Here is a 12150-nt window from a genome sequence, read left to right as displayed (position 1 = left end):
AAGTTGCTAATGAAACAGAGAATTAAAAGGAATATTTTTCAATAAGGAAAGGAAATATTAATTTGTTTCAAATTTGTTTTTATTTCCATTTATGATTAAATGAATCCCATTTTTAAAATTCGGACACTTCATTATTTACTAGTTTTCTACTCAATGGCAGTAAATGTTTGTTAAATAAAATGCATACAACTCCTCAAAAAACTTAGCTCTGACTCAAAAGCCATCTGTTAGATGCCAAAAAAGAAAAGAATATTCAAGAACATCTTGCTTGGAAAAGACTGACTGTAGTTTTTAGGGAAACAAGTTAACAAAATGTTACTTCTTGAGAGCAGGGACTGTTATATTTTTTGGCTTTATATCCCAACTCCTCACAGAATGCCTGATACACAATGCTGAATAAATGCTTGTCAAATGACTAATGGTCTAAAGGGGCATTTTTGAAAAAACAAAAAAACCATTTTGGGGAAGAATTCAGAAAAACCTGGAAGGATTTACATGAACTGACGCTGAGTGATGAGTAGAACTAGGAGAACACTGTACACAGTAACGGCAAGATTATGTGATGTATCAACTCTGACAGACTTAGCTCTTCTCAGCAATACAATGATTCCAAGACAATTTCCAAAAGACTCAAGATGGAAAATGCTCTCCACATTCAGAAAAAGAATTATGGAGTCTGAATGCAGATCAAGGAATACTATTTATTTTTGTTGGTGGTTTTTTGTTTCTTCTTTCTTGTGGTTTTTCCCTTTTGCTTTCATTCTTCTCCCACATGACTAATGTGGAAATGTCTAACATGATTGTAATGTATAACCTCTATCAGATTGCTTTCTAGCTTCCAAAGCAGAGAGGGAAGGGAAAGAGGGAGAAAAATTTGTAATCCAAAATCTTACAAAAATATTGAAAATTATCTTTGCATGTACATGTAACTGGAGAAAATAAGAAAATACTATTAAAATGAAAGAAGAAAAAAGAGAGGAAACTATATAGTCCAATATCATTCATGAATACCGATTAATAAAAATTTATTTAAAGATTTTTAAAAATTAGATTACAATCCAAGAAATCATTCATTAAAATCAAGGGGGATTTATGTCAAGGATAAAAGGATGGTTCATCATTAGTAAAAACTATCAATATAAATAAGCACGTTAAAAACTAACATGCGATCAGAAAAAATGCAAATTAAAACAATTCTGAGGTCCTACTTCACACCCATCAGACTGACCTACGATGACAGAAAAGGAAAACGATAAATGTCAGTGAGCATGTGAGAAAAACTGGAACTGCTGGTGGAGCTGTGAACTGATCCAACCATTCTGGAGAGCAATTAGGAACTAAGCCCAAAAAGCTATAAAACTGTGCATACCTTTTGATCCAAGAATACCACTGCTAGGTTTATATCTCAAAGACATCCTCCCCAAAAGGGGAAAGGACCTATTTGTACAAAAATGTTTATAGCAGCTCTTTTTGTGGTAGCTAAGAATTGGAAATCAGAGGGATGCCCATTAATTGGGGAATGGCTAAATAAGCTGTGGTATATGATGGTGATGGAATTTGATTGTGCTATAAGAAATGATAAGCAGGATAGTTTCAGAAAAACCTGGAAAGACTTACATGAACTGATGTATAGTGAAGCGAACAGAACCAAGAGAATGTTGTACACAGTGACAATAATATTGTTTGATGAAGAACTATAATACAATGATCCAAGATAATCCCAAAAGACTAATGATGAAAGCATATTATTTACCTCCAGAGAAAGAAATTATATTGACTGAATAGACTGAAGTATGCCATTTTTTCACTTTCATTTTTTCCCTTTATTTGAGTCTTATACAAAGTGATTAATATGGAAATGTTTTACATAGCCTGTATCTGATTGATTACCACCTCAGGGAGGGGGAAATAGTAGAATTTGAACTCAAAACTTTAAATGTTTTTTTTTTTAAAAAAAGAAAAAACATTTTGCATCAAAAATACAACCAATACACAAAAATAAATGAAATAAAATGGGGGGGGGGCGCGGTGGAGAGACACTGAATGCCCACATATGCTATAACTAAAGGATTACATAGCATATGACTGACCTAAGATTTGTTAATTCTTTTCATATGACTCATATTGTGCTTATACCAAAATAAAAATGAAAATTTATTTCTATAATAATTTCATAAAGATGTAGAAAATGTCACAAGGAGACAGGTCAAAAGGGCTCAGAAAGCACATTAGTTAGCAAATAACTGACTTTAAATTAATAAGTAAAATCTTGCAAAGATGGACAATTATGAGCTGTATCATCTCATGTAGCAGAGAAGGAAGTAATGCAAATTTAAAGCAAACTTGCCAAGATATTAAAGTCAAGTCATTCCAAGGTCCTTTAAAAGGATGAAAATGAAAGGAAGACTAAAAACAGAAAAATGGACAAGATTTGCAAAAAACACGTCAACAAGCTGTTTTCTCTTCCAAGAATAGTGGAACCGGGGGCAGCTGGGTGGCACAATGGATAGAGCACCAGCCCTGGAGTCAGGAGGACTGAGTTCAAATCTGGCCTCAGACACTTACACCTACCAGCTGTGTGACCTTGGGCAAGTCACTTAACCCTAAAGAACAGTGGAACCACACTACTAATTGTTAACATTACGATCCTTGAGATTGCTTAGAGAAAACAAGAATGACACTAAAAAGAACAAACAAAAAAACCCAAAGTAGTCCTATTAAACAGTACAATTATAGGAGATTCTTGATAGAGATGACAACTGTGAAGGTGTTGAAAGGTCAAAATAAAAAGGTACTGAAGGGGAATATACCGAAGGAACTGAAAAAATCTTGCACCTTATTAATACAAAGGAGTGTGACCAAGAGAACAATAACTACAAACTATATGTAGAGAACAAGAAGGTTTAAGTGGTATTTTTTGTTTGTTGTTGTTGGGGGAGGGGAGGCGCAATGGGGATTATGTGACTTGCTCAGTATCACAGAGCTAGTAAATGTCAAGTGTCTTGAGGGCATATTTAAATTCATGTCCTCCTGAATCCAGGGCTGGTGCTTTATCCACTGTGCTACCTAGCTGCCCCCAAAATATGGGAGCAAGATGAATCTACCTGCAATGTGGTGCCACCATCCCCCCAACCTTTTTTTTTGGGGGGGGGGGGGGGGGAATGAGGGTTAAATGATTTGCCCAGGGTGACACAGCTAATAAGTTTCAAGTGTCTGAGGCTGGTTTTGAACTCAGGTCCTCCTGAATCCAGGACCAGTGCTTTACCCACTGCACCACCTAGTTGCCCTAAATGGTATTCAACAGATAGGCATCTTTACCATTTCACAATTAACAAAGATATAAAGAAAAAAAACATAGTATCCTTGAAATCAGGTCCTATTTATTTTTTTTATTCTATTTCTTTTTTTTTTTGAGTGAGTCAATGAGGGTTAACTGACTTGCCCAGGGTCACACAGCTAGTAAGTGTCAAGTATCTGAGTCTGAATTTGAACTCAGGTACTCCTGACTCCAGGGCCAGTGCTTTATCCACTGCGCCATCTAGCTGCCCCTTTTCATTCTATTTCTAATAGATAGTTGGTACTTTAATAAATGCTTTATAATTATTCATAATACTTCACTTCTATCAATATGAAACAGTAATTGCACTGCTAGCTCAGTGAAATGTCAGTAATACTATAATAGGAAAAAATTAGGACAAAAAAAAATCTTACCCCTTTGACTGGCCATTAGCACGGTTTTCAAAAAACTTTATCTCCAATATATCATTTACTCCCAAAGAATGAACTGCTTCAGTTAAATCTTCATCAGTTGTCCACTGCAAGACATTAAATTTAAAATTTAACCCCTAAAAATATATTTAAAATTTCACTGCTTGTGGTAAAAGATAGTCTAAAACTTTAGGTAAAAATAAAATCTAAACATTACCCTAAACAATTCTTTTACCACATGAAATTGTTTCTCTTCATATGGTCTACAAATACAACAAAATTAGTGACTAGAGGACAGGAATTAGAAATAATAAACACACACAATTCTGCAGAATAACAAGCTCTAAATTACAAGTTAAGTAGACTGACAAAAATGATAATGCTGTCAAGAATGCTATGTTTTACATATAATTAGTTGTGTAGTACACAAAAATATAACTGGGAGTAGTATAATTTTTTAAACATACTTTTCCCCTTGCCCCCAAAGCATAGCCTTTGCGTAGAGGTCCTAAAGACACACCATCTGTTTTTTTTCTTTTCTTTTCTTTTTTTTGCAGGGCAAATGGGGTTAAGAGTGACTTGCCCAGGGTCACACAGCTGGTAAGTGTCCAAGTGTCTGAGGCCAGATTTGAACTCAGGTACTCCTGAATCCAGACCAGTGCTTTATCCACTGTACCACCTAGCCGTCCCACGCCATCTGTTTTCTAAGGACAATTCCAGCTAAGCACAGAGATTTTGCACCAATAAGGGATTTAAGTAATATTCTTTATCCAAAGCAACCTATGTACAAGATGTCCCTTATTTCCGTGCAATGACAGTGGTAGAGAAAGAGGGGCAGCAGATGCTAAGAATCAGTTTTCTAACAGACTATCAACATTAACTGAGACTCTAAATATGAAATCCAAATATTAAAAATGACTACAAAACTGGAAGAAAGATTACTCACAGGTTCTCTTTGGAGAAGCAACTAAAAGATGTTGCTTTATTATGTAGCCAAAGGCAAGAAGTGTCATTTCATGAGACACGAGGTCATCTCATGCTGCAGTGCGCTAAGTCAAAAAGCCCACTATGGAGTTAACTGTGGCTTATGAACCATCGGAAGAGTAAAAAAATTCTATGAAAAACTAAAGTGAGCATGGAATAGTTTACCTGTCAGATCTATGGAAAAGGGAAGAATTTAGGACCAATTCAGGACCAAACAAGAATGTTATGAAATAGAAAATGGATAATTTTAATTATATAAATTTAAAAGGGTTTTGCACAAACAAAACCAATGCAACCAAAATGAAAAGGAAAAGAAGAAACTAAGTGGGGTGAGGGGAGGGGGATTACAGCAAGTATCTCTGATAAAGGTAGTCTTTCTCAAATATATAAAGAACTAAGTCAAATCCATAATATGTCAATCTCCAAATGATAAAATGGTCAAAGAATATGAACATGCAGTTTTTCAAATGAAATTAAATCTCTCTATCACATGAAAAAAATGCTCCAGATCACTACTGATTAGGGAAAGATGCAATTTTTTTGGGGGGGGTGAGGCAATTGGGGTTAAGTGACTTGCCCAGGGGTCACGCAGCTAGTGTTAAGTTCTGAAGGCCAGATTTGAACTCAGGTCCTCCTGAATCCAGGTCCAGTGCTATATCCACAGTGCCACCTAGTTGCCCCTGGGAAATGCATATTTTTTAAAAATTCTGAGGTACTACCTCACACCCATCAGATTGACTACTATGACAGAAATGGAAAAATGATAAATGGTTGGAGAGGATGTGGGAAAATTGGGCACTGATGCACTGTTGGTGAAGTTGTAAAAACTGATCCAACCATTCTGGAGAGCAATTTGGGAACTATGCCCAAAGGGCAATCAAACTATGCATACCCTTTGATCCAGTAATACCACTACTACTAGGTCTGTATCCCAAAGAGATAAAAACCACTAAAAGGAAAAGGACCTATTTGTACAAAAATATTTATAACTGCTTTTTTGTGGTGGCTAAGAATTGGAAATTATGGGGATGCCCATCAACTGTGGAATGGCTGAACAAGTTGAAGTGGATGATTGTGATGGAATACTATTGAACTATGTGAGAAAATAATGGGATATGGAACACCTAGAGGCCCCCGCTGTTCCAGGGGATTATATTAAGAATGATGTGGGGGCAGCTAGGTGGCGCAGTGGATAGAGTACCGGCCCTGGAGTCAGGAGTACCTGAGTTCAAATTCCGACCTCAGACACTTAACACTTACTAGCTGTGTGACCCTGGGCAAGTCACTTAACCCCAATTGCCTCACTAAAAAAAAAAAAAAAAAAAAAAAAAAAGATTGGATTGACTTTGCTGATGGACTCTTTAAGTTGACTTGATTGAAACCATACCTACCTGAAAGCGTGCCCCTCAGGTGGTGGTGGTGGTGGTAGTAGTGTGTTCTCTGAACTTTGACCTCAGCACAGTCTGCTCATGGACCCCTCCCCGCCAAGTCCAGTGAACTAATGGTTTTGGGTGATGCTAGCCAATTAGCTTGAAGCAGTGTGTAAGGACTGCCTCTCATTGGGACCTGCAAGAAGCTCTGGTCACATAGGGAGAGAGACTTCCTTTTTGGCCTAAGACTCGCAGGTGAAGGCACCATTTTCGCTCTTTTTCCCTAGATCCTAGAGTGAGGCTTTCCTAACTTTCAGGGCAATGTGTTCTATCTTTACTAATACCTAATATGCTTTAATAAATGCTTAATACCCGCAAACTGGTGCTAAAGCTTCTAATTTATAAGTAGCAATATATTAGAAACACCTGGTAATTTTCCCTAAACTTGGGACAGAAATAAGGGGACCACATATATTTTTACTCACTATAACTATAAGAAACGAGAGCTAGATACTCTCAGAAAAACCTGGAAAGACTTATATGAACTGATGCAGGGTGAAGTGGGCAGAACCAAGAGAACACTGTACATAGTACAAGAATATTGTACAATGAACAAACTGTGAATGACTTAGCTATTTTCAGCAATACAATAATCCAAGATAATTCAAAAGGATTCATGAGGAAAATGTTTGGATACAATAGCAGACACAGGGATAGAAGGTAAAGATGTTGGAAGACAGGACTAAGGAACAAGAAAAGATATCAACTGTTAGGTCATACCAAAATTTTATACCTATATAACATGTGCCCCTTTTTCAAAAGTCAGAAAGCAATAGCATATTGAGCATTAAACAGCACCAAAAAATAAGTGATTGTGTCGTGACAGGAAACAAATCATTAACAACCTAGGGTCATTCCAAATTGGCTTATCTTTTTATTTAGTTGTTTCAGTCCTGTCAGACTCTTCATTTGGGGTTTTCTTGGCAAAGATACTGGAGTGGTTTGCCATTTCCTTCTTCAAATCATTTTGCAGATAAGGAAACTGAGGCAAACAGAGTTAAGTGACTTGTCCAGGGTCACAAAGCTAGTAAGTGCCTGTGTCTCCCTTTTGGAGAGGCAAAGAACTATGGGTATAAAACACTGTACCCATTGTAATATGTAGCTGAAGTATCCATTGGTTTAATTGAACTTCTTTTCCCAATCATATTATCTTTGTTACAAGGGAAGACTTACTGACTTGGGGGCATATCCAGAAATGAATATAATATAAAATCAAAGATATGAACAAAAGTTTAACACACATGACCTTGACAAGGAGAGAATGGCTGTCAAGGATAACACCAATTTTGAACAGCTTCATTTATAAAATCTTTTGAAGGAGGATAATGGAAGAGTATAAGTAGCAAACACTTCATAAAACACTAAGAAGTGTTAAAGGAAAAAAGAATTTTACAAAAAGTTTAATCTGAGACCCACATAAGCCAAATCAACCATTCCAAAAGCAGTTTACAGATGAAATTAGAAGAACAAAACTGATGAAAAATGAAAAAAAATTCTCATACTTCCTACGAGAAATTTCTTATTCCATCAATAACAATGGAAATACTACTATATGTGGAATTTCCTTTATAATCCTTGAAGAAATCTGGATGGAACTCAAGAAAACAAAAAAAATGGGAAAAGAAGCTGGGCCAAATGAAATATGTAGAGAAGACACAAAACAAATTGGGAGAATTATGATCACACTAAGGTATGATCTCAAAATACCTTTAATATTGGAAGACTGAACAGCTGGGAGGAAAAAACATCAGACATTACTACACTACAAAAAGGTACCCTGAGGATATCAATAACTCCTGACTCGTGACTATTGTCTCATGTCAAACATATTTTTTTATGAGAATCCAAACATATCAAAGCACAAGAAAGTAGAGAAGGGAACAGACAGCTTTGCAAATTATATTCTCTAGCAGACCCCATCTTTACAATCATTCAAATAAGTGAAAGGGGATGGAACATTTAAGTTTCCTCTGCTGACTTTTAAAAAAGTATTTGATTTTATAAGATTTTTTGAAGGGAGTTAACAATCATCTAATTATAACTACGAAGCACAGAATCAAAAAGCTATTTAATAGTATCATGGAGCCTATCCACCTCAAAAAAAAGGGAGGATTCCTTTTAGATAGTGAGAATCCTCTAGGTGCTCGCTAGAAAACATTGTACAGACTACATACATCAAGCCCCAGGACATTTCAGAGACTCCTAAATCGAGCTCCATATTTCTAACTATCCACACAGGGAAAAAAAGTGGATAAAGAATGCCTGTTATCTAGACAGCCATAGAATTGATCCATGAACATATATTCTGGGTAGGCAACACAGACAATGAACTGAGCCCAGAATGAACGGGAAGAAAGCATAGGCTTGAATGAACTACAAAACTGGGTAACGCTTTCAATTACCCTAAATTTCTTCTCAAAATATTAATCTCATAATTTTTAACAGCAGTGTTGAGAATCAGGAATAAAGCTACAATCTCACACAAATTAAAATTGCAAGGTCACCAAAGGACAACTGTGAGATCCATAGCAGGTACAGAGAAGCAAGAGCAAAACGACCAATGACAAATAAGAGGCTCAAGTAGAAAAAAGTCATAGGAGAATATAACTGGAAAGAGTTGGGCTGGTCACATACTGAAAGACAAATACAGACTAATAATCTGAGTGGGGCAATGTTACCCATATAATATAAAGGCCCCCAGAGCACTGGAAAAGACCCCTCATGGTAGATTTACAGGACAGGGACAGGAGTCACCCAAAATGAGAAAGTAGGAATAGGCTGTAATTTGTACCAATGGAGAGAGTAATCACATTAATGAGATAAAGTTATTCACTTAAGTATACATATCTATACTTTTCCTTTTAAAAGGAAAAAAAAATTAGAGATATAGCATATTCGGACCTATATGGAATTTCCAAAAAAAGAGTAATCAGATATGAGGGAGGGAGAAGGAAGAGAAAAGTTACCAGGAAATTCAGAGACTTGTATTCTAATCCTGATGAATCCACTAACTGGACAAAACATTCAACATGTCTGGACCAGTTTCCTAATCAATTAAATAAGATTAGACTAGATGATCTCCTAAAAATCCCTTTTGGTTATAAAGCTCAATGATTATATATTTTCAACATAGCAAAAGGAAGTTCGTAAAGCTTACTTAAAAAGCACACCAAACAATTTGGTTTATCAATGAAAATATTTTATGAAATAAATGATCTTGTAAAACTTTTTTTCCTATCTTTAAAAATAAATACAAAGGGTCAGTTAGGTGGCACAGGGGATAAAGCACTGGCCCTGCATTCAGGAGGAACTGAGTTCAAATCTGGTCTCAGACACTTGATACAGATTACTAGCTGTGTGACCATGGGCAAGTCACTTAACCCTCATTGTGCCCCAAAAAAACCCCCAAAACAATAAGGTGAATCTGAATTAATAAAAACCAAGAATATTTTTAAAAGAAATGCAATTTATAGAAACACACTCCACTACAATATTTCTAATTAAAACAGCCTTCAGTTGTTTCTTCCATGATAGCCAACTGCACTTAAGAAAATAAATTTTAGCTTTATCATTTAAACACATCCCCTTTAAACAAGTTTATCAAAATCCCAAGAACATCCAAACTTGGCAGCAAAATCTGCATCAATATAGTGTACACAGACAATATTCCTAGTCAATAAGAGCTAGAAATGACAGCATCTCAGCCTGATGTCAAAAAAAAAATATTTTGAAATCAGAAAGCAAAAAAAAAAATCATACCCTCTCCCTCTTAAATTCCAAATCATAAAGAAATGAGGTGGCTTTTTCAGAGTAGGAATGGAGTGTCTAAGGTAAATTAAGATATGAGGGGAGTAAAAAGGAAACTGCTTTATCTTTTAATTAAAAAGAAAAAAACATACTTTTTTCAAAACTCTTTGACTGGCACTTCACTAAAGTCTCCTCTGGCTCAAGTAATTATCACAAATTAGTTGGAGTCTGAATGTTATAAGGTTTTTAATCATTACAGTGATAATACCTCACCACTTCATTCCCCCCCCCCAATTTATTCAGGAATAAAAGTAGGGAAAATATTTAATAATCTCACATTTGTATTTTTAAACAATTAAGAAATTACAAGAAAAATTTCACTGACACAAATTCAGAATAAACAGCTAGTGTAGCAGGCACTTACCCAGTAAGATTTCCAATGTACAATGCAATTCTCTTCCCAGTATATGTATAAACAACATTTGGTGCTGATCCTTTACCAACATCATCGCCAAACAGATGGTGGGAGAGCATCCATGTAATCTCGATCCTCTGGGGCATCTCCATTATTTGCAGATGGAGAGATGACATCATCATACAAATCTATTTGATCATGCCCACCATATTCAGCTTCCTGAGATATAGAAACAATGCTCTAGATTACATAATAGAATATTACTAAAGGTTGAAACACAAGGATATTGAACTTTTTTCTTTTTTAATCTCACAGAAGATACTCAAGGATCAAACTACTCAATACAAAATGTTACCTCAACTTTATGGAATAGATGAATTCATGAAAGATGCCTGTAAAGCAAAGTTCTGTATACTGAATCTTATTTCCCATTGACTTCTATTATAAAGTGGAGATAAGTTCCTCTGGAAAATTTAACATGAAGACAATAAAATACGAAAAGAAATTTTGGTACAATCATAGTTAAAAAGTCGCAACACATGAATACAAAAACAAACATTTGCAACAATACATTGGAAGGGAAAACCCAGTAATTACAACCTCATACACCACTTAAGACCCAGAAATCAAAGCTTTTTCCAAATCCTCCCTAATGTTCTTCTAAATAGTTTTCCTTTAGCTGATCAAATTCAGTCTCTTAGCTCTTTATGAAAATTGCTAGCTTTTACAAATGAACATATCAATCTGAGATGTGGAAAAATAGGAAAGGAAATAATTTATGATGTAGTAAATGAAAAAACTGGGGGAAATAAACAACAGATCAAGTAAAATTGTCACAACTGCCTACAGACTTAAACAAATAGTTTTGTTGAAGTATAATATTATAAATGTGCTGCTATGAATCTCATTCCCAGTCAAACAGGGAATCAATCAAGCTCACTCTTGCTCTTGCTCTCTGCAAAGAGTTGTGAACTTTGACTATAGTAGTGGTTTAAGGCAACAGATTAACTTGTTTAGTGAGTACTTGATGTTCATCTACCATACATAGGAAAAAGGGGGAAAAGCTTCACTGCTGAAGAAACCATAGTCTAGTCCTTGTTCCTTCATGTTTTCCAAGTGAAGAAAGGTAAGGAAAAATGATTTTTAGCAGTGAAAATCATGGAGGAGGGAGAACATGTTCATGAAGAGAGAAAATAAAGATAAAAATGCCACTGACAATTCTGTATTTAAATTTAAATTCCATATTTAAAATTAACATTTACATTGCTTTAAGTGTTTAACCCTGTCTACCTCCATGAAAGGGAAATAAGTACCATAAACACCCATTTTTTCCTCATCCTTTTCTTCCTCTAAGATGCTAGAGGTCTATGGTTTTTGTTTTTGTGGCAGTCAGATGCATCTGAGATGGCAAGAAATTAGAGGAGATTCAAGACAATTGCTGAACAAGAAAGCTGTGAAAATCTGAAGACACAGCTTCTCAATATTCTCCAATGTGAAAAGTACTCTGAGAAAAGCACACAAAGATCTAGATACAGTTATAGAATATGCAGCTACATGAAAAACTCCCAGAAAAAAACTTATGATACAATGGTAGCCAGATAATACAAAACATTTCTAATATGGATCCCCCCCAAACATGGAAACGTCATAACAGCATTTGATCTGTAATGGAGAATATATTTATATGCACAACAAAATTCAAGTTGCTCTTTACGTAAATGTACCAAATTGGTTAACTGATATATAATATAAATGGAATTTTGTATAGCTTTCTCTATTTATGGGCATACCTAAAAATAAGGGTCCTCTGAGCTCAATAAGCATCCACAGAATAAAATGGCAGAAACCAAGACTATGAATCATGGA

At 35.5% G+C, this 12150-nt stretch overlaps 1 protein-coding gene across 1 annotated transcript in view; it reads right to left on the bottom strand.

Moving 5' to 3' along the window:
• CPSF6 (cleavage and polyadenylation specific factor 6) overlaps window positions 1–12150 on the bottom strand; it is a 40502-nt gene that overhangs the window by 21992 nt on the left and 6360 nt on the right. The window contains exons 3-4 of the mRNA XM_043967687.1: window positions 10294–10363; window positions 3712–3815 (exon numbers count right to left, since the gene is read on the bottom strand). Of these exons, the coding sequence (XP_043823622.1) occupies window positions 3712–3815; window positions 10294–10363 (174 nt within the window). The remainder of the gene's footprint in view (window positions 1–3711; window positions 3816–10293; window positions 10364–12150) is intronic.

The sequence above is a fragment of the Dromiciops gliroides genome, chromosome 5, assembly GCF_019393635.1.
Source record: "Dromiciops gliroides isolate mDroGli1 chromosome 5, mDroGli1.pri, whole genome shotgun sequence".
NCBI classification, from domain to species: Eukaryota; Metazoa; Chordata; class Mammalia; order Microbiotheria; family Microbiotheriidae; genus Dromiciops; species Dromiciops gliroides.
The sequence above is the reverse complement of the archived record's forward strand: the minus strand, read 5'-3'. Positions and strand labels throughout refer to the sequence as shown.